Source organism: Patiria miniata, unplaced genomic scaffold (genome assembly GCF_015706575.1).
Source record: "Patiria miniata isolate m_02_andy unplaced genomic scaffold, ASM1570657v1 HiC_scaffold_27, whole genome shotgun sequence".
Lineage (NCBI taxonomy): Eukaryota > Metazoa > Echinodermata > Asteroidea > Valvatida > Asterinidae > Patiria > Patiria miniata.
The window spans coordinates 6,285,640-6,312,085 of record NW_024037066.1 but is presented as its reverse complement, the minus strand read 5'-3'; the positions used below and the strand labels follow the sequence as shown (position 1 = coordinate 6,312,085).

At 42.7% G+C, this 26,446-nt stretch overlaps 3 protein-coding genes across 3 annotated transcripts in view; 2 read left to right on the top strand and 1 right to left on the bottom strand.

Annotated features, from left to right (window-relative positions):
* The window catches only part of LOC119734213 (endophilin-B1-like), a 31,072-nt gene extending 25,201 nt beyond the window's left edge, over positions 1-5,871 (bottom strand). The window contains exon 1 of the mRNA XM_038207577.1: positions 5,607-5,871. Coding sequence (XP_038063505.1) covers positions 5,607-5,666 — 60 coding nt within the window. The 5' untranslated portion in view covers positions 5,667-5,871. The remainder of the gene's footprint in view (positions 1-5,606) is intronic.
* Positions 1,026-3,301, top strand: LOC119734212 (neuromedin-U receptor 2-like). The gene has a single exon (XM_038207575.1). The coding sequence runs from the start codon at positions 1,268-1,270 to the stop codon at positions 2,399-2,401; it is 1,134 nt and encodes a 377-aa protein (XP_038063503.1). The 5' UTR covers positions 1,026-1,267; the 3' UTR covers positions 2,402-3,301.
* A 965-nt stretch (positions 5,872-6,836) lies between the features above and the next one.
* LOC119734211 (probable flavin-containing monoamine oxidase A) lies at positions 6,837-25,395 on the top strand. The gene is made up of 13 exons (XM_038207574.1): positions 6,837-7,357; positions 10,011-10,193; positions 11,319-11,535; positions 13,519-13,606; positions 14,451-14,625; positions 15,954-16,068; positions 16,808-16,965; positions 17,959-18,139; positions 19,181-19,281; positions 19,853-20,056; positions 20,353-20,439; positions 22,125-22,225; positions 24,614-25,395. The coding sequence occupies exons 1-13, from the start codon at positions 7,334-7,336 to the stop codon at positions 24,741-24,743; spliced, it is 1,764 nt and encodes a 587-aa protein (XP_038063502.1). The 5' UTR covers positions 6,837-7,333; the 3' UTR covers positions 24,744-25,395.
* The last annotated feature ends 1,051 nt before the right edge of the window (positions 25,396-26,446 follow it).

The following is a 26,446-nucleotide window of genomic DNA, read 5'->3' as shown; positions in this document are numbered from 1 at the left end:
TCTGGACATCATGAATATGCATAACGCAGAGAGAGCGCCCTCTTCTGATATTGTCCGATCTAGTTTTGGGGAAAAAATTTCGCCACCCGGGAGTGGGCATTCGAAGCGATGGAATACTGCCCTGTGAAACCTATGGAAATGAAAAGGCCCACAATTTCTCTTTTACTAATGAGGCCTGTAAAATAAATACTGTTTTCTATATTTATCTCCAGTCTCGGTACATTTTTATCTCCTTCCGTGTAGCAGGAAATATCGGCATTCCTATAATCTGATTTCTACTTCCGTAATTTATGGGGACACATTTATTTTATTTTTTTTCTCAGATCCAGATTCGGCAGATCCAGAGGTATATTATCCAAGAATGCAAAGTTATTCTGCACACAATAATAATAAAGTTACAAGTCTTCAATAAAAAGACAGTTATTCGTCTCTTCATTTCCTCATCTTTTGGAAGTTAATGAAACTCCTGCATTTTACCCGATGTTGATTCACCGTGTTGATTCACCGTCGCCCTACATTGTGTACACGCGTTTACCTACACCTAACGCTTGAGGCGCCCTTCCCCGATTTAATTTAATGACGTATAGCGTTTCATGATCGAATGCTGTACAAAGATATCCAGTGTTTTATCTTTCCATAATTATACGATCTTTGGCGTATATAATAGTGCAAGGAAACAGTGCCCAAACCCAATCGCCGTTCCGTTTTTCGTTTCAATTGTCACGCACACGAAGCCGTAACTAGTTCTACGCCGTAGGTATGACCATTTGGCACTTGCTCTATGGTATGACGTGGGCATCTTGAAGGAAGTATGACGGAGTCAGAAGATGCACCAATGAAATGCAACAAAGCGCGCACATCGGTGGGGGGTCTTGCCCAATTAAAATGGCGAGGGGTACACGGTGATTAAGGGAAACGCTTGCTCATTATACAAAGGAAATGAGGAGTCAAGGGACTCGCTTAAGTAATCTCTACAGACACTGCGCATTGTTACGCAGCAGCGTCACTGGGTGCGTTACGTGTCCGGATGATCCAGGTATAGGCGCGTGGGACTTGACTAAAGGCTAAATACATGTAGGCCCGAGAGCTAGTCGCATAAAACATAATGCATAAACCGATCCGCAAGAGAAGTTGTCCCAAGTTGAACGAGTGGCCATCTCGGCCCGTGTGCACGATCTGCTTCTGACTTGTTGCGACGAAGTGTAAACAAAATGTGAACAAAATTCAAAACACTCGGTTTCAACAGCCTTTACTCAAGAGAGGCGAGATGGCGATGGCTATGTGGGGAGAGATGACCACAGCAAGTGTCCCGTTGTACCCCGTGGAAAATGACACTGATGTGGGTGATTATGGGGAGTTTCGACCGCTCTCACCAACTGAGATCACAATAATTGCGTGCACCGTGGCCACGCTGGCCGTCATATTCGTCTTGGGCACGGTAGGGAACTTCCTGGTGTGCCTGGTCATCGCCACGTACCACCAGATGCGCACGGTCTTCAACATTCTCGTCTTCAACTTGGCGGTGACTGATCTGCTTCTAGGGGTGCTGGTAGCGCCGACTTACGCCGCTCGCCTGGCGTACGAGCTTTTGGTGGTGAAGACGGGAGCTCCTTCACAGACAAACTCATCAGGTATCTTCGTTGTCTGCCACATTTCAGCGTTTACGCACTACGTCTGTACAGCGCAGTCTCTCATGACCATGACGCAGATGGGAATCATCAGGGCCATTGCCGTGCTCAAGTCCACCAAGAACATCAGGTTCCGTATCCGAAAAATCGTGCCCTGCGCCCTCATCTTAATCAACTACATCATTTCGCTGACATTCTCTGCTTTCACCTACAAGAGCGGAACCTATTCGTTCTGCCTAGACCGCCGCATGCGGCTAAAACTTCGCGAACGTCTAGTAGGCCTGGGCATTATCATCGGGGAGCTTACCGTGATCAGCATCACCTACACCTGGATTTATTACGGCACCAAGCGGCAGAAAGCTGGTATCGAGGCAAGGCTGCGTCAGACTGTCGAGGCAGCGGCGGGCGCAGCGAGGGTCGCACGTCCCACGAACCGCTTTGACATCGCCACGGCTAAGTCGCTGCTCATGGTGGTAAGTGCGTTCATCGTAAGCTACATGCCTTACGTGGTCTTCATCTCCTTATGGGCGGTGGGCGTGGTTGAGGATGAGCCCCGCCTCATGGTAATCTTCCCTGCCCTGACCTCGCTATGTAGCGTGGTCAACCCTTTCATCTACGCCGCCAACTCGTCAGTGTTCAGGAGACAATTGCTGAAACTACTCCGACTGGACAAAAAGGTCTTACGGCAGACGGTTCCTGCAATAGCAGTTCGCATGGAAAACCAACAAGATTCCCTCCGCCAACAAAGGATTACTGCATCAGATTTAGTATAACGTTATAGAGGTCAATGATGTACTTCAGTATTCAGCGGAAATATAATAATAATAATAATAATACCGAAGTCTTATATAGCGCACGTATCTACCAACAATTAGGTAGTCAAGACGCTGGAAATTATAAGTACTGAGTCAGAATTTGTAAAATGCAATTTCCCACAACGGGGCACATTCCTCGCTGCCTTGTAGGTTATTTCAATCAAATTATTGAAACCTACTTCTTTCCCTTTTTCGACGTCTGCAACCTTTTGGGGTTTTTGTTTGTTTGTTTGGGGTTTTTTTTCCCGCGAGAACGTAATTATTGTCTGGAAGCCAATAATTCGAAAATATAAATTATTTACATGTTTTGAATAACTTTTAAAACATGGGCTGATTTTTTTCGGTCGACGTCTTGCTCGAAATATAGAGATTTAGATAAGAAATATATTCTTCGGGATGAAACTCGAGGAACGCAATTTTAGTTGACAAATCAACTTATCCGTCTTTTTCCTTTTTTTTTAGTCAAGTAAAAGAGGCATAATTGTATCAATGTCGGCAATTTGTAGTAAAACCGGTAGTTGTAAAAGAATATATATTTGTTAAAATCATAAAAGTCCCATTCCTTCATTAACCGTTGATTGTCACCACATCCATCCAAGTATAAAGAGAGGCATTGTATCAACGTCGGCAATCCACATTATTTGCAATTGTTGTAAAGAGTACATTTATATTTAAATGTAAAATTTTCTCATCAATGGTCATATTATTAAGGCCCCATTACATTAATTACCCCCCCCCCCGCATCACTCCGGGTAGTCTGAGTATCACTTGTTGTCCACCGGAACACTCTCTGTAACCAACGTCTTAATGTGAAGAATGCAGAATAAACATTGCGACCCCGCACGCCAGCCAATCGGAGTCGACTTTAGAAATTGTGACGTCATTTCGATCAGAAATGTGGACTAAGCTGTTGATTGGTCATTTGGCTGACATGCTTTTTTGGTAATACATGTACATGTACAATCTGTTCACATATCATAGACCCTTGCTGTGTAGAATACATTCCATAGACTACAGTTTGGGTATACAGTGGAACGCCGCTATAACGAACACCGCCTATAACGAACACCGCCGGATCCATAAAAATTATTCGTCATAGCGATCGTTCGTTCTCAATAAAAAACACCCTTCAGAACATCTTCCTGCGCTGCACGCCCTGGAAGTTTCTGAAAGACGACGTGGAACGCGTGCCAACTATATTGAATTATGTAATTACACCGTTTTTGAGCTTAGTACCTACATCAATGGGTGGTATTCCCCTGCTATTCCTTGGGGAAATAATAGCCACTTGTCGCTCTTCTGTTGACATTTTTCAAACACATTTTTCGGTATTTTTTGTACACAAAAATCGGGAGCCAAGGACGATGTTCGATATAGCCGAATGTTCGGTATAGCGGTGTTCGGTATAGCGACGTTCCACTGTATTTTTTTTTATTTTTCCGTATTTGGAACTTTGCTCATACACTTGTGAAAGTTTATTTGAGTGTCACTGGTTCAGGTAATCATTTCATAACTTCCCCACTGGATTTTTCATTTTCTGTGTACGTGTACGTGTAGGCCATACCAGCGCAATTAGTTTGACGATTCAAGAGCACAATAAAAATCTGGCCACCTGCGCCCGTTATTTTCGAGCAGTTCTATAGCGCTGAATAATCCCAAATAGATGAACATCATGCAACACCGGGAAAAGGACTTTTTTGGGGACATCGTTCTCTCTCATGAAAATATCCTCCACAGCGCCCCTTCTTGATCCCGTGGCCTTAATTTGCACGGTACACTATTGCAGTCCATGTAAGGCCAAACAAATAATAATAATCGGTCTCTGGTCAGACCGAAGTTCCGGAATTGATGCGGCGACGCGGGGTTTTTTTTTGGGGGTGGCTTTTTTTTCTTTTTTTTTCAAGCTTCAATTGTACAGACAAGGTGGGTGCTATTTTGCTTTTTTGTGTCCTCATTATACATTGGTGTCCTCCATCATTTGCCTTGGTGCCCTTGATCATTTGCCTTGGTGCAATTTCCCCATTCCTTGGTGCTCCTTGGTACAAAAATTTAAGGAGGTGCGGCAATAGAGGGCGCTGTTGTAGCTTCCGTGTTAATTTGAAGAGAAAAAAAAGGTTGACGCGCATGATTAAAATCGACGCGCGCGCTGACCAGAGACCGAGTATATTTTTTATGGCCATATCACGACTATGTGCCTTTTGACGGAATTGCACTTGTACCAGGCGCAGAGTCAGAAGGGGGGGACCCCCCCCCCCTCCTCAGCTCTGTCCCAATAACAAATCCATAGAAATTCCTGAAAAAAAATCCGACCCCCCCCCAACCCCGTTCCGACACCCAAATACGTACAGAACCAGCTTGGTTAGTGGGTGTTAATAATCGTCGAAATTGAACAGCGTCCCCATTGAAAGTATGGTACGAGCCCCCTCCCCCCCCCCCCCGCTTTTTTTATTTTACGGATGCAAAGTGTCCGGAAAAAAGTGTCAACATTTCAAAAAAATTTGCCGATGAATACCCCCCCCCCGCGAAGATTCCTGGATCCGCCTGTGTACGATTAGACTTGAAGAGAAAAAAAACGCCCGCCCGCATAATTTTTCTCCATTTAGGGTGATAAACTATAATACATTTATTTTATTGGACCTAAAACAATTTGTTTGGAAAGACACCCCCCCCCAAAAAAAGGAATCAAATCAGTGAGACAAGACACCATTTGAAAGTGCAAGATCAATTACTGTTTGTGATAAAAACATGTCAAACGTCTGAAAACCACAAGCTGATTTTAATTTGTGTCAATTGCGAAAGTAAGCACGTTGTGATAACATTGTTTGTTGTTTGATTAGCGTGTTTTATTTGGATACAAAAAAAGGTTGATCATTGGCAAATTTTCTTGATGGCAAAGCGTGAACCAGTGAAAACCAGCACTATGCGTACGTGTACATCTTTGAGCTGGTAATCTTTTACACCGGTATCATGGGCTGCGCACCCGTACCCCGCGCTGTAAATGAAAGATGTACATGCACATGTATAGAGGTCGCCATAAACTATTAAAATAAAGCACTAGGAAATATAAATGCACACAGTATTTTACTCACTGACACTGAATATACATGAAAATATAATGCATGCTGAATGTTTGTAATGTATACTGCATAATATTAATACCGACCTGAACAGTTCTGTTGAGAAATGTCCCGGCACCGCTGGCAAATCCCTTGAGTTTGTCCATGCTTCAGTGGAGGAAGTGAAGTCAGTTTTACGGGAAATGTTCAGTGGCTATCGACCAGCTGCGTATAGAGACGCTCCTTACCCAGCAAAAAATATTGTGCTGTTTATTTTGACAAAGCTATACATGTACACGGAACATATCACAAACTGTTGTGCTGGTATGCAACTAGAGGGTTGGGTTAGGTTGAATAATGGAAAATTATGACGTAGCCCAGTAACAGATGGTGCGATGTGCGCTGATGTATGTGGTCAATAAAATATCGATATATTTTTGAATATAATATGGGTGATGTTCTTTGGACACTGATGTACATTGTACATGTAGGCAAGTATGGGGTAATGGGAATGATTGGGTCAAAAGGAAACATGCACAATCATATGCGAAGTGTTGGAAAAGTTCCCTGTTTGTCCCACAATGCTTCGCGTTATGTTTTAAGCCAAGATGGCGGTTGTAATGCACTGGAGCTCCATTATTATATAGTTGTGTGAGTGCACTGAATAAAAGAGCCGCTTTCCATCATGAATTAACTGTACATTTTTGAAAACACATAACACAATGCGGCGACCACTAATCGATATACATTATAGGCACTGTTGACCTATCATAAAATGGAAGTTCACAATTATGATAGACTTGAAAAATCGTCCTGGCGAAATCGCATCACAAAACAGCACTTCAATTATACAGACTGGACAAAACTGATAACATTCAAACTACGCTGGCCCACCTAGTCGCTGTGCAAATAATATCGCATTTTTTGCAACTACATGACTGTAAACACCGTTTTTACGAAATCACAATCGCTCTAAACGAAAACAAAACAAACCTAGAAAATACTTAGGCAAGTCTAATTGCGTAGGCAGCCAGACGCGATACGCAACAGATGGCCAGGCACTGTTGCATATTTAATTTCCATTGGATATTATTTACACCCAGCACAATGGAAACACAAAAAGTGATACTAACCATGCTGTAATATTATGGGCTAAGCTTGCATCAAAAGAAACAACATTACCTGACACGTTTACAGCAATATTTTAATGACAATATCGCCAGACATAACAACAAGTACACCCAGCACCAACCGAGAATCTGATAGGCCTATACAAGAATGAATACGGTAACGCACCATTTCAATCTTACTGGTTATGAATTAACTCGGAAACGCTGAATTAATAATTAAGAGGGAAAACAACTCTAGATGAAATCGACATGTCATAAATGGTGACTATTTATAATTATTCATAATGAGTAAGCGTCACAACGGAATCGTTGCTCAAAACGCGAGGTCGATACCAGCAGGTTTTGGCTGCTGAGGTAATAAAATGATAATTATTGTAACCGCCGAGCATTTTACCAAACACAAATAAAACACTGCTATTTATACTGGCAAAATGACTGGGATCCTTGTTCGCTTCATGCTATCGAGGGTCGCATGAACCACCAGCATGTGTGCGCCATGTCGAAAGCACGTTAAATAGCGATGTCATTGTCTTACTAACTCCATATACATGTACCGCCAAACGTATATCTATAGCGAACTTTGGGTCCAATTTTCGTCGGCCTGAAAATTGGCGGGGAAAGCCCGTCAAGGTTAAAGCGACAATTTGCAGGAGGCTTAGACAGTGTCGGACTCGGACATCGTGGACGAAACCTCCAAGAGAATAATGAGTTTTTTCTCCTCTTTGTTGGTACGTATAATTAGCAAGTTAATTTGCTGTTAGACGAGCGATGATAGGAATGCCGAACAGTCTAAATATGGTCTGGAGAGTTAGGCCTATGCTGATTTGTAAGCAGTTGTATAAATTCGTGTCATCCTACTGTGGGCCGAACTGTAGCCCGTGACATAATGTTGCACACAAACGACAGAAGAATAAACAAACTGCTCTTATTATTTCTCCGTTTATAAAGCACATGATCAATTAGCAGGGTGGAAATATTATTTACAAGTAATACAAGGGCAGATCCAGGGGGGCACACGGGGGCCATGCCCCCCCCCCCAAAAAAAAACACCTTTTTTTTTAAAGTGACGTCGCAATAAAGGCAGGCACTGCGTACACCACCATCTTTTCCTGAAAAAAATTGGTTAAAGTGGTCAGAAATTGCCTCAGATCGCACTACAGAGCATCTAAAGCGGGCCCCGAACCCAACGTCGTAATTTTTTTGACCCACTTTTGGGGGATCACAATTTTTTTGGCCCCCCCCCAAAAAAAATTGTGTTCTGGATCTGCCCTTGAAGTAATATCGTTATTATTGTACCTGATATACACGATGTCTATACCTGTCGCTACTGATAGGATCACCTGTGAATTTAGCTCAACGAAAGAAATGGTTCACCTATTATGACTGGATAATCCAAATAAGCTAATATCCCAAGCGCAAATATTTTGTTCAACATTAATTTACTGGTACCTGGACAATGTCCAAAAATAAAGTGCATGCAGTTGGTTTTTTTTTTTTTGGGGGGGGGGGTGCTAAGTGATATTCTCGGCTTATAGGGAATAAGAAATGTTCCGCTTTGCAGCTGTTACGGGAAATATCTTTTAGGAGTGTGCCTGTGGGGTTTTTTTGTGGTAATTTACTGGGAAAAAACAATCTAAGGTTCAGTGGCGTAGCACGGTCATTTTTATTGGGGGGGGGGGTAAATTTTTTTGAAAAGGGCACTTCCACATCCGTGGTAAAATGTAGACAGGTTTTTTTTCTCCGGACACTTGGCCTCCGTAAAATCAAAAAGTGTGTGTGGGGGGGGGGGGGGGGGGGGGGCTTGGTACCATCTGTCCATGGGGGCGCCGTTCAAAACCGACGATTATGCACACAAAGGGCCAATTTCTGGCGCTTTTCAGAGCGATATATGTGCAAATTCAGAAAAAGGCACCCAAAACGGCAGCTGCCACAAAAAAGGGCACCACTACTTTTTTTACAGGGCACTTGTTCAGAAAAAAGGGCATGATTTCGTAAAAAAAAGGGCACTCTTTACAAATTATTGGGGGGGGGGGTTAAGCCCGTTAAAAAAAAGGGCATTTGAATGGAAAAAGGCAGTCTTTGCAAAATATTGGGTGTGTGGGGGGGTAAATACCCCCCCCCCCCCCCCCCCCCCCCGCTGGCTACGCCTATGAGGTTGTTTGTGGAATTGAAATATACAGTGAACCATAGAAAAAAGATCAAGCTCATTGCATGGATGGACCTGTGTCAGTTGCTTGTGTAAGTTCTTTTCGTGCGTGAATCGAGGAATGTTTTCTCGACAAAAAAAAAAATAATAATCTTACTTTGTTACTTCCTCAATGTTCAACCTATATTACATATTTATTTACTTCGACATTTCTGTCGCGGGTTGTGGAAAAGGTTACATAACCCGTATAAAATCCACAATCGCGTTAAAATATTAAAACAGGAAATTTATATATAAACTAACTAAAATCGGGTGATGCAATAAAAATACTGGGGTAGAATATAGTACAAATAAATTAAAACATAGTTCCAAAAATAAAAACCTAATAGAAAAAATTGGATAATGTTGGATATTTATACGCTCACGAACTTCACGAGCTTCAGCTTACCGGTGCTTGAGAGCTATAGGCCATACGTGTGGAAGACGCGACATTGTTTTTTGGGGTGTTTTTTTGGGGGGGGGAGGGGCAACAGGGGCTTAAAGGGGGGAACTCATGATGGAAAAGTCTTGGGGGAGGTCGTTAAGGGAAACTGCTTCCGCTGCTTACCCCGACGTGGATTCTATGTCTTCGTGACCAATGCTCATTAAAAGCCGCATGCAATGCATTTTTCTTTTGCACCTTTAATTGTGTCCCATCATCAATTTTCGTCAATTTTCGTCTTGCAAAATTAATGTTCAAGAGGTGCATTTGTATTTTTATGCTAAAAAAAAACAGGCGAGTAAAATATGTAAAGAGGGGAAAAAGCTTGGGATACCTCGGACTATTGAGCGGTATCATCAATTATAAAAGAACTGATGTAAGAAGTACTAATTATCCTCCTTGTTTCATTCTCGTTTTGTTTCTCCTCTCCCTTTCTCCCACTCCCTGATACATTGTTTTGTACATCGGGGCACGGCAGTCCGCTGAGGGGAACGTGCCTGAAAAAAATGGTATAGCTTGACTTACCACGGCCTTAAGGTATTTTCAGTTTGAAGTTTCCTGATTTTCCTATGTGCACGTACGTCCGGACAAACACATTTAAAAGCTAGCCATGGGTGGGTCTGTATATCAGTCTGACGGGGTGTGGGCCAATTACACACAATGAACCATTGCCATTTTGCCCATCATATCTCAAAGAAGTGATGACCTCACAAATCTCGTTTATTAATGAATCTCTTTCTTTCATACCATGCAGAAACGCAATGAAAAAGCTGGGGGCGGAGACGAGGCCCCTGTTTTCATCGAGAACGGGGACGCGCTGTCTACGGAGACCGGCCAATCAGCAAGCACCAAGACCACGGGTGCCATAGCAACGGCTCGGAGCCCCGCCCCAAGCCCGTCGGCCACGCCCAGGAGCAGTGCGGTCGGGCTTTCATTGGTAAATACCTTCTCTCTTTGTTAATATTCCCGATTTGAAATGTCTCACATGGTTGATTTGGGTGTCACCTGCCTCTCTGATGGACTTCATTAGATGAGCGCGCACATTGTGGCATCGGAGAGACGCACGCGTGTTGTTGCCTACTGCGCAGGTGAAACAACACGTGCGCACACTGCGCGCGCTCAAAGCCTTGTTGACCAATGACAATTTGCAAATTGCTAAATGCACGCGCACCTCAAGATTTTGCAACGCGTGCGCAGATTTGCACATTAGTGGTAGCCTGCTTGCCATTTTGCAATAGACCGCTTGCAGACGCGTTCGATAATTGACGCGCGAAGGTGCGCGACGCCATGTTGTGGGACAAAATGTGCATGGACAGATATGCGCTTGTCCCATAACATGGCGCCGCGCGCCTTCGCGCGTCGATTATCGAACGCATCTGCAAGCGGTCTATAGGCTTGTTCCGGGCTAAAATTATCGTTGTGATTTTGTATTCAGGGGGTGGGATATTTTTGCATATGTATACAGGATTCATTGCTAGCTACCTGTCCCTATAGACCTTTATCATGCTTCCACCATTTTAGTCATGTTCCCTGTATCCAATAACAGTACTGAATGATAATGTTTTCGTGCAAAAAGGAACCACACTATTTTTCCTTCCAGCCTCGCTTTGGTTACATTGACCTGAATGGGAAAAAATCAAATGGCTGCAACATGATAATGGTCTATACATTCGAAGTCCGAAGGACAATGGAGGGACCGGGACGAACCAGTCTAGCCTGGACCTGCCTTAAATTTGACAGCCTGGACCTGCCTTGACAGCCTAGTTGCTCGCCAAACACAATAGCTTACCTGACAACAAAGTCATTGAAGTAATAGCTGTATAGTTTTGTACAATCTTCGAATAACTGTTGAGTGAAAACGAAATTCAACACCCATACGTCGGGTTGGGAGAATTCTGCATCTTATAAAGTTGTTCTTCCCAAAATACTGACACTGAAACCTGGACAATAATGACATACGTGTCTTAATAACGGATAACAGTAATAAACCATAAATAACGGAGTCTAGGATATAAGATTGTTCGCATTTTGCCCCATTTTTTTTTTATTTCACTTGAAACAGGCCAGTGCCTTCAAGAAAATCACGACGGGCGATCTCTTGACTGAGCTGCACCCGAGTAACCATGGTGTTGCTGCCGGTACGGACGAACCGGATGCAGGCAGCAAGTCACCGTCGGTGAGCGTGGTGATCGTCGGGGCGGGGCTGGCGGGGCTGGCCGCGGCGCACAGTCTCCGCTGCGCTAATCAGGGAATCTCGCTCCTCGTACTGGAATCTAGCGGTTAGTTAATTCATAGCATGCAGCTGATAGTATGCTCTTGACATAAAATTTTCACTCCAGATAATCGACAACAAGTCAGCCTGATATAAATAATAATAATAATATTGGATGGCTTTTTTTCGGGGGATACAAGAATATATTGCACTCGCTATGACAATATATCATCTTGTTTCCACCTCAAAGCCATCCAATATTATATGAATATGATCCCCAGTAAATGTCGACAATACGTCATTAGTAAAAAACAAAAAACAAAAAACGATGATTAAAATGAGGATCAAACGATGATTAAAATTCCATCTTATAAAAATGAGGATCGGCGAAAACAAAATCATCCCCCTAAAATAATTTTCCCGAGTTGCCATGGTTTTATGTGGAGATTCACTGCGGGCTTCATTTTTATGTAGCTACAGACGGTAGAACGGAAATAACAACCACTCGTGGACCGGAAAAGGAATCGAGAAAAGCAAAATAACAACAACAACAACAACAACATCTCCATCATGTATGGACTGCGCGCCATCCGGCCCAGCGAGGCCAAATTCATTATTTCTAATTACGAAATCGCAAAGCTAATTTGTTTTCCTCTAGACATGCTGTTTTTCAGGAAGTTGCGGGCATTGTGGCACGTGCACATACCGTAACGTCTTAAGTTACTGCATCGTGTGGAACCCTTTTGTTCACAGGTCCACACAGTGACCAAGATGTCTTTGTTCTCGTGTAGTAAAGTTTTCGAGTTTAAGTTTCAAAATGTTCTTATTTTAACCAGAATTAATTTCCTTGGCTGAAATTCGGACTTAATATCCCTTTTCTAAAACTCTTCCATTTGCGACACATCAACCCACCTTGGAAATTCCTAGTTTTTGAGTAAGAGTAAAATCCATATATCTATTTCGTGAAAACCTTGTGGAGACCTATTCATCTATAGAAATTGCTCTGTGGAGACCTATACAATCTTTTGTTCCCTATTGTGGAAATGTCTCCACAAGGATACAAATTTGCGCTCACACACACATATTAATTTACTCATCACTTCGTCTGTGGCAATCCCAGTCAACGTAAGCCAACATAAGAGGGCTAGTTAATTGAAAATCCTTCGGAAAATCGAAAACAAAGGAATGAAATTAGTTTTCGATTTTCCAGAGGATTTTGAGCAAGCCCACTTACATTGGCTGTTATTCCCAAAAGACGAATCGATGAGTAATTTGTCTGTATGGGTGGGTGTGTGTGTGTGTGTTAGGTCATCTGAAGTGCTTCCGAATATTTCTTATTGCGAATCAGACAAAGTGATGAGTGCTTGTTGGTGTATACAAGCATCATATTCACTGTGTGGACTTCCAAACAAAAGATGTCCACATAAACCAGTTCTCAGATGTTTTTCAGATGTCTGGACTTGCTCACGTCCACACATGTTTACGTTACATACCTTGTGTGGACATTCCTTTGTTCTCTTGTAGTTAAGAAAAACTTGTGAACAAAACTCATTTTACTCACACGGTGAAAATTCTTTCAACCCGCTTTTTTTGTGTTTACTATGATTCCCTTGACATCGAGTGTTTCTCTTCATTTTGCGACGGATAAATCTAACCCCAAAATGCCTCTAAACCAACCTGTTTTTCAGAGAGGGGGAAACCTTGAATATGTAAACACCGGCAATCGTGGACCTACGACAACAGGGCTAGGGCACAAACAATACGTCCACGATTGGCCGATAGTCCTCGGTTGAAATTCGTGTACAAAACCAATGAGAGCTGTTGCTAAAAAGTTAAGAGTACAAACAAATAAATGAGGATAGGGGTCCACGATTGCCGGTGTTTACAAAGATGGGTGTGTGTGTGTGTGTGGGTGGGGGGATGCACGGAGGCATCCCCCCTACTCGAAGCCTATGTCCCCCCCCCCTTTATTGTGCCCCATCAGCTTAGAATTTTGATAAGAAAAAAGTTAGTAATATCCCGTTGAACGCCGTCCTTTTTGGCCACACAGACCGAGTTGGAAGCCGAATAGTTACCCGAGATTTGGAGTCGAGTAACGGTAGGGACTTCTGGGATCTCGGCGCTCAGTGGATAAGCGGGTTGGTATCACCATACTTTTCACTAAAAAGACACCCCCCCCCCCCCGCAGAAACAGAGTTCATTTAATTTCACACATAAATAAGTCATCATGGAAATAACATTACTGAGTACAAAAATAAGGAGTAAGTCACTTAAATATGCTGATAAAATGTTGTACATGAGCCTGTGTAATAAACTATACATTATCTGAAATATAATCTATCAAGTCAACTACCATCCACTTATAATGTCCGGCAACCAACAACACAGTAGCATCACATTGTTTCCTTTCAGCTCACAGATCAACATGATATGCAGCTTGTTGACAAAATTTCAGAGATAAATTTACCAAAGTTTACAGTTTGCCATGTCAACAACTATCCACTAATGTCCAATCATCAACAACACTGCACCTTATCCTGTCAGCTCACTGTTTAGCATGATGTAGCTTGTCGAACAAGTTTCTGAGATAATTTTACCAAAGTTGAATTTGTCACGTCAACTGTACCATCCACTAATGTCCACCATTCAACAACACAGTAGCACGACACTTTATCCTGTCTGCTCACAGATCCACATGATGTAGCTTGTGGATCAGCTAGACTTACATGGTGGTGATGCAGCCTGTCGACCAACCTTCGGAGATAAATTTACCAAAGTTAATTTTTCAGGTCAACTATACCATCCACTAAATAAATGTCCAATATCAACAACACTGCACCTTACCTTGTCAGCTCACATTGAACATGATGCAGCTTGTCGACCGAAATGTCTGAGATAAATTTACCAAAGTTACACGTCAACTACCAATCCACTAATGTCCACTATCCAACAACACAGTAACACGACACTTTACCCTGTCAGCTCACAGATCCACATGATGCAGCTTGTGGATCAGCTGGACTTACAGATGTACACCCAGACCGACGCGGGCACACACTTGGCCCACTTCGATGACGGCAGGAAGGTTGCCTTCGAAGCGCTTACTCATCCTTTTTCATCCATGACTAAACTGGACTACACCACGTTTATATCAAAGGTAAACTCGGTGGCTCTGTCTGGTATCCTCTCAAAATGGCTCTTCACTCGATCTTCGTTACCATTTGGGACCCACCACCCCTGAGGAAGGCTACAGTGGGTGGTTTGGGTTTGGAAAACGATTGTACATTCCGAAAAGGGGGAGACTTTTGAGACGCATTTGGCAGCAAACGCATCAGTCCTTGTCTATTGTTTATGTCATTTTGAGCATGCGCACACGAGCTTAAACGTGACGTAAACAATAAGCCTCGTCGGTATTCCAAAAATAGTCTGGTGCACAGCTAGATTCGACGATTTTTTTTTCGAGATCACCGCGGCAGATAAATGAATACACGGCTATGGGGACGTGGTAACCAAATCTGCATTCTGTGCAATTATTCGCGCAACCGAAAAGAGATGGGACTTTCGTTCGCACAAAAGTTTTGACACACAAGACACCTTAAAACACTTCGCTGTCCGAAGGCTTTTTTGCAAAATGTTATACTTCAGAACACGATTATCTCTTCAATGAACGTGTTTGCTGCCACCAAGCGTCTCAATGTCTCCTATTGCTAATCACTGATAAAGTTTGCTGAGCAAAAATCAAGGTACCAGCCAAGTGGCTAAAAAAAAAATACGTTAACTGTCACTGGTTCTCAAGGGCGGATCCAGAACACAATTTTTTGGGGGGGGGCCAAAAAAATTTTGGTCCCCCAAAAAGTGGGTCTAAAAAATTACGGCGTGGGGGTCGGAGCCCGCTTAAGGGCCCCGAAAAAAATTTGGATTCTAGATGCTCTGTGGTGCGGTGCGATCTGAGGCAATTTCTGACCACTTTAACCAATTTATTGTGAGAAAAAGATGGTGGTGTACTCATTGCCTGCCTTTATTGCGATGTCACATTTAAAAAAAAAAATTGGTTTCGTTTTTTTGGGGGGGGCCATGGCCCCCTTTGCCCCCCCCCCCCAAAAAAAAAGGGGTGGAGAAAATCCGCCCTTGCTGGTTCTCAGCACATGTTGGCTTAGCACAACAATCTGCAAAGCATTTTCTTTTTGGTATTCAGCTGAAATTGCCAGGCCAGAATGTTTAGATTGAAATTGTATCTCTTGTGTGATGTTATACATGGACCATCGAGAGCTCATATCTGTAGGCCTACTTGGTTGGCGACGTCATGGATGGTGAATGACAATTTCTCATCATACTTGAAATCCATCAAATCGCAAAAATTAGCTTCAATCACTGCAATGACAATGCTGCCACTAATAATCACCACAATCTGCCATACCTATGTAATCCCTCTCTTTCCTCACTTATTCCCTTCTTTCACTGATTCTCTCGGTGATGATAATTCAGGTGGAGAAACTCCGACTGGAGGTATCCCTAGAGAATCCCGAAGACTGTCCCATGGCCCGCGAGTGGGACTCCGTGACCCTGGAACAGTTCCGCAAACAGCACATCTGGACTGCAGGTTGGTAGCCTTTCCGTTGAAATCTTGGCCATCGGCTCTATTTTCACTGTAGCAGTCCAGAGAATGTTCATATGCTTAAAAGCATTAGGTACATTCAAAGCTTTAGAGGGAAGGGCTGTACGCACGTCTCCACATTCACCCCGATGGAAAAAAATAAATAAGGTCATGTTTTGTTCAAAGGTACACTGCCTGTATATACGTTCCAGTCTCCACGGATTCCGCGATAATTACCAGGGAAAAAATAAAAAGCATTTTCATCCAGGCTGGCCAATTTTGTTTTGGGTGTAAATCGTGGACATCCAAATATTCTTTTTGTTCTAAAACTTTTTGCAGCACCTCTCATTGGTTTCGTACACGTTTTGTGAACGAGGACTGTCCCTACTGAGTACATGTCCTCAGTAAGAAAAGAAGTTTCGCCAAACGGTGTTTCTTCGATCTACACCAAACACATATGAAAACACAAAGTCGTATTTTACATAACTCTCGAGGACAAGGCATTGTCTTTCCCTTTGTCCCTGTAGACTAAGCACACAAACTCACTACCGAGGACTGTTTTCAACAAAAGATGAACTCTCGAGGACAACAAAGAACCTGTTGTTCTCCCTTTGTCTGTCTGTCCTCTGGGTGCATGCAATTCACGCGCACACCGATATTTCTTGGTCAGGAACACATCGACAGGCATGCTACTATATAGACTTTAAAATGACTGTTTTGTTTTCTGTTATGTCCTAAATGTCAGCTGCTCAGCAGTACTTCGATGCTCAGATCAAGCTTGTGTTTGGGGTCCCGCCTTCCGAGATGTCTACGCTCTTCTTCCTGTTCGTAATCAGCAGCGCCGGCGGGTGGCACTCCTTGTTCGAGATGGGCAGCGAGACAGCTCGGGAATTCCGAATAAAGGTTAATGAAAGCTATTGCTAAAATCCAAAGTAGCTGCATATTTAACGGTACATGTATTATAATGTCGAAGGCATCGATGCCTATACCGCCAACCATTGGACAAAGAAACAGACAGACACTCAACAATTAACAGTGTCCTGCAAAAAAAGTATATTCACAAAAATCTCAGCAAACGAGTAAGTCAGCTCGACCGAATAGGTATGAACTACATGAACCAGTTTGGAAGATGCTGGCCCCGGCCCCACGATCAATGTTTGCCACAAAAACAACCTGCATGCTTCTGCAAAAAGTTGCGTGTTACGTTCATTCAACCCTGACATCTACGAGGCGATGGATATTAATCCTAACATCCTGTAGTGGTTTTTTTAATGGAGCTCGCGTCGCCAGCAAAATTTGGTTGGCAATCTCAGTTGGAACAGCCTCTGATAATGATGTTCCTGAGGTCTCTCGTTAACATTCCACTTCAGTTGATTGGTTTCTTCAGCTTAATATTGATTTACAGCATGCATAGTGCTTGTCCCCGAAGGCCAGACTAGCGTTCTCTTTGTTCTTATCTGACTATCACCTGTGAATTAGACTTGCTTAAGGCTCAGCTTGTCCCAAAGGTTGGACTCGGGTGACTACTGAAACCCTTTAGATCCAATTGGTATGGGGCCGGCTTTACTAGCAAATATATGCTAGCCAAACATACGAAGCTGATGTAAAGTGCTTACTATACTGGGATGACCTGAAATCAATGTTTCGATATAAATGTAAGCTACTTTCCAAATCCTTTCTAAATGGTGATCGCGGACAAGATTTTACTATAATCTTAAGAGTTTTAAAATTAGGAATTCAAAATTCGTGAGCAAGCTTTGTTTGCCGACCTTCCTTGTGATATTGGCCTATTATGGTTAGCGAGCGATCCTCTGATCAATCAGTAATCAGTTAGCAAGTAAATAAGAGATAGACATTAAGGTAATTTTTGTTCCTTATCGCACAAAACTCCAAAAGGGTGGCACACAGCGGGTTTGTGAGATCCTGGCGGACAAGATCAACCGTTCTTACCTGAAGCTTGGCGACCCCGTTGTGTCCATCAACCAGAGTGACTCGGAGCTGGTCACGGTACAAACCCTGAGCGGCAAGCGGTACCGGTGCGAGAGAGTCATCGTTGCCCTACCGCCAAAATACACAGGTGAGAACTATGTAAGATGCACGATAAGAGCTTTATAAATACGAGGGTCGGTTGAGGGAGTCAGAGTGGCGCAGTGGTATAATTTTCACGCCTCCCATGCTCTGAAAACACTAGTTAAAGTTGATACAAAAAAGTCAAACGTGCACCGTGACTGTTTTCTAGCCAAATCTAACTTTTGCACCTCTTTGACAGGCCCGGATTATCCAATAGGCACAGTAGGCACTGTGCCTATACGGCCTACGAAAAAATCGAGGCCTACGGAAACTTGAGGACCTATGAAAATACCATAGTGGCGTTTGTTCCTTGTAGCAGCAACATGGAAATTGGCGCTGGTGCTTGTGTAGGGCCTACGGAACACTGGTGCCCACGGCCTATACGGAACACTTAATCCGGCCCTGCTCTTTGACCCGGGTTAGAATCTCGCCAAGGGCAAACCTGTCCCTACCTTTGGGTAGGGATGTAGCTAAGTTGTTGTTGTTGTTGGTTTTTTTTTATTATCAGCACTCGATGTTTCATTCCATCTTTCATCTTAACATCTCTTTCGAGGATTTTCCAGAATTTCTTTTTCAAAATTACGGCCGAACGTGACTACACGTACGTCTTAGTTTATGGAGTCCTTGTATAGTTCTATCAATCCTTATTATAAATCGGATGGTGGATATCACGCTAATAGAATGGATTTTGTTTAAGTCGGAAAACGGCAACTTCCAACTTTATATCAACACAATGAAAGCGTATTACCAAAAGATTGCAATCTAGCACCCTCTGCAATATTATATTTAAAACAGCCAGCCGATACCGGTACCACGGGAACGAGAAGCGGGGTGGTCGAATTGCAAGACATCTTCACTTGCGAGAATGAGATGGTTGTGGGTCCTGTTCCATGATCTGGGATGTTCTATTCGCCTCGTGGAATGGAACTTTCCATCTGACACCTCATGAAATTATTCTTACCATTGCACTCATAAACGTTCATTATTTGTATAATATAAACAAAGCTATGATACATGCACTTATAACCTCTTTTTAAAAATTTCACAGCCAAGATCAATTTCTCTCCACCGATGACCATGGAGCGGGATGGTCTGTTACAGCGGATGCCTTCTGGGAATTCCCTCTACTTTGTCGTCACCTACAAAGAGGTCGTTATTACAAAATTACATTGTTTAAAAGAAATTCAACCAAACAACGAAATATGTAACCAATCGATCAATCGTCACAAACTGACTGACGATTGAAGAAATTAAACAGGATTAATTAAAGAAAATTAACAAGCAAGCTCTTCAAATGATTTAGTAATCATCTTCAAATGATTGAGTAAGTCACAATTTCCAACAATATTAATGTTGCAAGATGAAAGTAATGAACCATCATGTTGGCAAACGCAACCTACCTAACCAAGGGACGCTGGAGGCGACAAAATGTCTTTCACAAAATATTGTGAAATGAATGCAAAACATAGATAGTAGCATCCTGCTATGATCTGTGCAAGGTTATTCTGTGCGTATGCGTCGTGCGCACGCAGACAAAATGCATGTCGCGACCCTTCAACAAAATCCATCCAATCACAGCCAAGAGAAATTAGTCATCACCCGTGCCATGGATAGGGTAGTAAGCGTGGATATGAGGACAAAATACAAATAGTTACAGTGTACCGAGCTCTGTGCATGTTTCAGAACCGTAACTGTACATTTTTTCGCTGCTTTCTGGCAGGCGTTTTGGCAGAAGCAGGGATTCAGCGGTTACGTCATCCGAGTGACGTCATCTGCCAACAAGCCATCTCAAAGTGAGGCTGAGACGACTGAGAACGGCGCCGGCCCCCAGATACCATTCACTGCTCTGTTTGACGCAACGACCATGGACCAGAGCCCAGCTCTGTCCGGGAAGGTGGAGGCAACGAAATGGAGACAGATTCCTGTAAGACGTCATGGTTCAAATTGTTTGCGTAATAGCTTGGAGGTTTACTTTCCCATCCCTGTAGTTATTTTTCTTAAAGCATTTGGAAAAAAACCTCAAATGACACCAATAGGCCTAAAAAGAAACGAAAATGGAAAGGAATAACAGGAATTGCGCGCAAGACTCGGATGGAAAACAAAAAGTCTTAATTAACCTATCCCATCTCCCGATAAGTCATGAATATTAATGGTATGCAAATGACTTCTCTCTAATTGGATGTCTTCTGATGACATCACTGTATGCATATTTTCATGCAGATTGAGGAGAGGAAGGTGGCCATACTCAAAGGCATCGAGTTCTACTTTGGTGTAGAGGCAATGGAGCCTTTAGACTACGCAGAAGTGGTAAGACGAAATCTTGGGACAATTTTTAAAAGCTGCAGAATCGGGACATTTAATGTGCTAAGCCCGGCATAGCGAAACTAGTTTTATGAAACACAATTGCCTTTTCCCCGTGGCTCTTCAGGAAAAAAAATCCATTACAATAACCAGTCAGTCACCAGATAACGCACAGTTCGATTTTAACGTTGGGCAGGATTTCCACAACACAAAACTGTGACAACACAACTTCGGTGCCGTTCGTTTTTTTGTCTCTTGAACTTTTAAAAGAATGGACCATGGTCTCATAGTTAACTAAGACCTCGCTATGTTGTATCCAGTGCATGCTTCTTCGAGACACAAAAAGAAACCATTTTCACACAAATAAGAAACGATTTCTGAGAGTGGTCCCTAGCTGTGGTATTAAATTAAGGTTTCCTTGCTCGTTAGCACAATCCCCGTGTCGGTCTATACCCCCTGTAGACTCACGAAAAGCTGGAAAACGTCTTCGTTCATCAAAGGCATGCCTTTTGCTCTTCATGTACTTTGTTCGTTTCAAATCACAACACCACTCACAATCCAAAAAAGAACCAGAGATTTATGTCTTTTTGCAACAGAACACAGGGCTTTTCCACATTATGTTTTTTTTAACGAGGTGATACTTTGTATGTTTTGAATACAGTTTCATCGTTTATTCGCTGTTGTTTTTGTTCTCCAGATTTTGGACTTAATGAGTGGAAGATGTTGTTTTCAGATATACTTGATCGGGGATTCACAATTATTGCCTGATCATGAAGATAACACCATCCTTTATAATAAATATGCGTTGTAAAAAAATGCATATTGTTGACGTTATCATGACGCCCATGGGCGTCGCCAGGATTTTTTCCGGGGGGGGGGGGGGCAAAGCAAAAAAAAAAATCCCCAAAAAATTCCTTAACTTTTTCATTATATTCTCAATTTATCATTTTTCCAAGCGTGAGCAGGGGAGCATTTGCCCCATCAAATTAACAGCAGTATGGCTTCGCGCCTCTTTTCCCTTTTTCCCCCCTCTTTTTTTTCATTTTCCGGGGGGGGGGGGGGCAAGTGCCCCCTTGCCCCCCCCCCCCCCCCCCTCGCGACGCCCATGATGACGCCACATAATATTATACATTGCAATACTGACTTTGACTTTATGTTTTGTTTATTACAGTGATTTATGAAACTAAAAGCCAATTATTTTCAAAACTAAAGCGTCAGTTCAGTGAATGTTACGCATTTTGAGCAAAAACGTATAAAAATTACGCATTACCTACAACACTCTTTATATCCAAAGATCAGTCAATTGACTGATCGTTGGAAATCTAAAATTCCTGATGTTTTTCCCAAATGACTGAAAGCTGGACGAAAACAATTCACGGAGAGTTTAGTTCCAGATCTTTAATCCAAGCTACATTGTAATTAAACATTTAAAAAACCAAACTGATTTGAATGTTTAGTCAAAACGTCTATAGTCTTTCGCTCATTCAAGTTGGACTCAACCAAATCTGATGTTCCATCAAAATAACGAGCATTATCACTGACTCATTAATTGTGAGGCCGTTTTCCAGTGCGATGACTCTTCAGGAAAAAAAAAACTCAATTGAGGGGGGAAAAGTCAATGGTGAAATTATCAATTTGAAGAAGAAAAAACCACGGGTCCTACCTTTCATCTCTCTTATTCACACTATCAGGACTGGGGCACAGAATCGTTCTGTTCCAGCTACCCATCTTGTGTCTTCGCTCCCGGGGCAATCACCGGCTACTTCCAGGCACTCAAAACGCCATTTCAGAGGTAATGGTTCTCATTGTGTTACGGGTAAATTACAAGAGAAACGTATCATTATAATCTTCGACTGCAACACTAGGATTTGTTTTAATTAAGGCCATGGGGTGTGAAACGGGCTTTTTAGAGCTACGGCTACGTCAGAGTACCGAGGTCTGACGTCAGCCGCCTTTGTTCTGGATCATCTATGACGCGCTGCTTGTTCACGCGCTGATCCGACGTCTTCACACACTGCGCGTGAACTAGAATACGCGGCACACTTCGGTGTTATAGTGGTGTCCCCTAACGTGGCGAACTTCGACGGGTTTCAACCCCGACTTTCCACATCAGTGTTGCCAAACTTCTTTGTTGACAAACTTCACAGTCATTCAGTGAAATACTGGTACATTTACCTTATTAATGCTTGCTATTTAACCTCTGTGAACAATTTCGGTTTCATGAAATTTAATCCGAAATTCAAAAACGGTGGTGTCCGGAAATTGGGCACAAATCGGCTGAGTGTTCCCCAACGCGGCGCACTTGAATAAATTTCGGAAAAGACCAAAATAACATTTGAGAATTTATGTGAAGTTGATAAATTCTGATAAACAATTATTATCTCTACTTACATACCCAACTAGAAGTTTATCAGCAAATTATTTTCTACTTTGGGGGGACATTTTCAAATGGTTTACTGTGCACTTCCAAATAAAATCGGAAAATCACGCCGAAATAAATTTGTCTTCTAACTTTGTAACGGGAAGACAAACTCGTGATTTATGAACGGAAGTGTTTAGAACTTGATGAAATTTCACTTTCTGTGAAATTTCAGTTAAAACTTTTGCTCTAGCTAGGACGCTACAGGCGAAATAGCAAAGTGCGCCACGTTGGGGCCGCGCCACGTTAAGGTGCATCAGCACGGTCGTTGTGATTTCTTGAAACCTAGACGAAAATCGGGACGCGGCCTTTACACGTAATTGACCTATCGCCGTTTGCGAGTTAGCCACACCTTTTATAGACAAGCCTATGGAGTTTTTGTACACTAAGTTTTGTTTGTCTCCGATTTTGCGCGTTCCGCGTCCATTTGTATTATCATGTAATTGGACAATATTTCACAACCTGCGTTGACGCAACCTCGTCCCCAGGCTGTCGCTTAAGGGCCCCGAAAAAAATGTGGATTCTTAGATGCTCTGTGTTGCGATCTGAGGCAATTTCTGACAACTTTAACACCCCCCCCCCCTGGATCCGCCCTCGCCTCGCTTTTAGTTGAATATTTCCGACTCGTAAATAAGGTGTAAGTATACGTCTTTCGGGGACTCCGTATATGCAAGTACTTTTATTTAGCCAAAAAAAAAATTAAGTCGGTCTCTGGTCAGCGCGCGCGTCGATTTTAATCATGCGCGTCGATCTTTTTTTTCCAAAAATGTTCCGCGGTAGCTCCAACAGCGCCCTCTATTTCCGCACCTCCTCAATTTTTTTTAACAAAGAGCACCAAGGAATGGGAAATTGCACCAAGGCAAATGATCGAAAGCACCAAGGCAAATTATGGAGGACACCAATGTACATGAGGACACCAAAAAAGCAAAATAGTACCCACCTTGTCTGTACAATCCAAGCTTGAAAAAAAAAAAAAAAAGGCAAAAAAAAAAAAAAAAAGCCGCGTGGCCGCGTCAATTCCGGAACTTTGGTCTGACCAGAGACCAAATATTTTTTTTTTTGGCCTTTCCATACCATGCACCGCGTGCAGCAACTTCAGTCTGCATAATATGATGCAGTGCAGTCTACTGACGGGGGGGCCGATTAATGACACATCGCAAGCATGCACAGGTGTAATTGGCGGGGGGGGGGGGGGGGGTTCGGGGAGACAAATATCCTTTTCAATTCAATTTGACGTACTATTAGCGTCGGAAAGTGTCCTTGCAGCGTATATGCTTTATAATAGCCACAGCAGAACGGAAAACCCTAAAATAAGTATTTGCGCCGAGTTCTCTGAAGACAAGATAGATGTTGATCGGATTCAACTTCAGACTAATAAGGCTGAAGGCAGGATGTTCACGCACTCAGCAGCTGGTCTACAATGCTGCCTGTCTTAGGCAGGAATTTTGTGCTGATTAAGGCATTTTTCTTTTGTAAAATGGAATTCGTTTAATTCCAGAAACAATAATGTCAGCTATGTGTTTGTCTCGTCTAAGCCCGAACGGATTTTTTTTCCAGTTAAGTTTACTGGAAAACTGTTTTGAAAAAACCCCCAGACAGGAATGCAATTAAAATTAAAAATCGAATTTGTACTCGTCAGTATAAATGCGGTATGCATGGTCGTCACGTCTTTGTTAGCATAACAACTTATGCCTACTTGAAATGTTCACCCAGTTTTCAACTAAAGAGTGACTTTTCACGATATCCGTTCTATTTCCAAAGGGTTCACTGGGCAGGCGAAGAAACGACCGTCCGGTGGTTTGGCTTCATGGACGGCGCAGTGTATTCTGGGAAGAGGGCCGCTCAGGAGGTACTGAATGAGCTTAGACCGGATGTAGTGGTTGGTGTTTAAAAGCCGCCCCCCCCCCCCCTTCATAACATCTCTAGCCCCGCCTTTTCGCACTACATCGATTGTTATATCCAGAAATATTTAAAGGAAACATGCCATAAAACGTTTATGAAAGTTAAATACATTTACTAAAACAGCTTTCTTGCCATATGTTACTGCGATTTTCCACCTCCGTTTCAGCAGTGAAAGGGAGAAATGTCAACACTTTTAGCCTTTATGCTAATGAAAATTTCCATATTCATGAGCCAATGCATGATATACGGTAATTCAAGGCAGAACAGAAGTGTCTCATATAGCTCTGTGTATAAATGTATATCAAACTTTTCTTCACTTTCTTGGAGTAAGTTCCAGTTTTTACTCGTTTATCACGTTAAACAGCTTGTTTGGATAATAGTAGGCCTGGTAGCCAATATTTCTTCTTAACTTTTTTTGTGGGTAATTTTTGAAGGACTTATTTTTGTACTGTTCATATATGCACTTTTGACAATTGACAAAAGCAAAATAGCGCCCTTTTACATGTCTTGATGAAAGGATTTGCTAATAATTGCACAATTATCATTTTTTGTCACTTTCAACGCAAACAAGTATTAAGATCTTGTATATATTGTTGCAACGCATAGTAATGTGCATGAAAACAAGATGAGCTGAATTTCCACTGCATGTTTCCTTTAATATATACAGATACGACAAATTCAAACGTTAAGGCCCTGTCACACTGTCTGCGATCTTGTATGCGCTCTTGTAATAGCTGGGGTGCAACACAACTACTAGATCGCAGCGACAACTACATAGGTCTCCAATTGGGCGCAAGAGGGTCTTAATGGTCTTCGATGAGCGCAAAGGTCTTTGAACATGCTCAAAACAATCGCAAACCTCTGCGCTCTGGCCAGGGCGCCGTAATGACGCAACCGACTAGGGCGCTGTGCGAGCGTGAATCGTGCGCCGTGGCATTGAGGGAACTTAATTAGGCGCAAGGCAGTCGACGTAGTCTTCATGAGAAAGTAACTCGACTGCGATGAACTTGTAGAATAATTTTTTTAAACTGGACTTTGTATTGACCATTTTGTCGAGGTATTTATACAGCGCAAGTGACGTCACATGAGCGTATTTTGGTCGAATACAGAGCGCGACGCCTGCTACTAGGACGTATCAACAGCGAGCAGAGCGTAGTGTGGGCGCAGTGACAGCGACTAGATCGAGTAATTGGGCTTGACATGGGGGCGCATAGAGAGCGAGTTGAACGCATCGTAAGCGCGGGAAGAGCACAGTATGAGCGCAGCTTGAGCTTCTTTGAAACAGAAAGTTGTCATTATAATTTATATTGCGTCCTCGCTGCGATTGTTCAATTTAGGAGAAAAAAAATTGGTCGCCGTAAGGTCTCCTGTGAGAGCGCATATAATGTGACAGGCCCTTTACGAAAAGAATTGCAGTGTCTGCGACCGAGCCAAATAACCTAATGTTTCGTACTAGAAATGATTCAAACTCCTTGTCAGCAATCTTCTTGACAATTATTAATGATGGATGTATAAGGTTTGAAAATGAATTTTCAGGTTTATTAAACGCACTGCCACTGACAGTTAGATAATGCAGGAATTGCCAACTGCTTGTTTTCTTCTGTAAACACCCAATCATATTTAGACAACATTTTTGTTGTCTTCTCATGAAACTGATGTGCACATGGTGATTGATGACTAAATCGTGCCTTT

Bases quoted from the DNA above. Each gene is read 5' to 3' on its own strand.
- LOC119734212 (XM_038207575.1), top strand. From the start codon at position 1,268: ATGGCGATGGCTATGTGGGGAGAGATGACCACAGCAAGTGTCCCGTTG.
- LOC119734211 (XM_038207574.1), top strand. From the start codon at position 7,334: ATGAGTTTTTTCTCCTCTTTGTTG. The intron at 11,536-13,518 runs GTTAGTTAATTC...TTGGCCACACAG, and splicing joins CCTCGTACTGGAATCTAGCG to ACCGAGTTGGAAGCCGAATA. The intron at 18,140-19,180 runs GTGAGAACTATG...AAAATTTCACAG, and splicing joins CCTACCGCCAAAATACACAG to CCAAGATCAATTTCTCTCCA.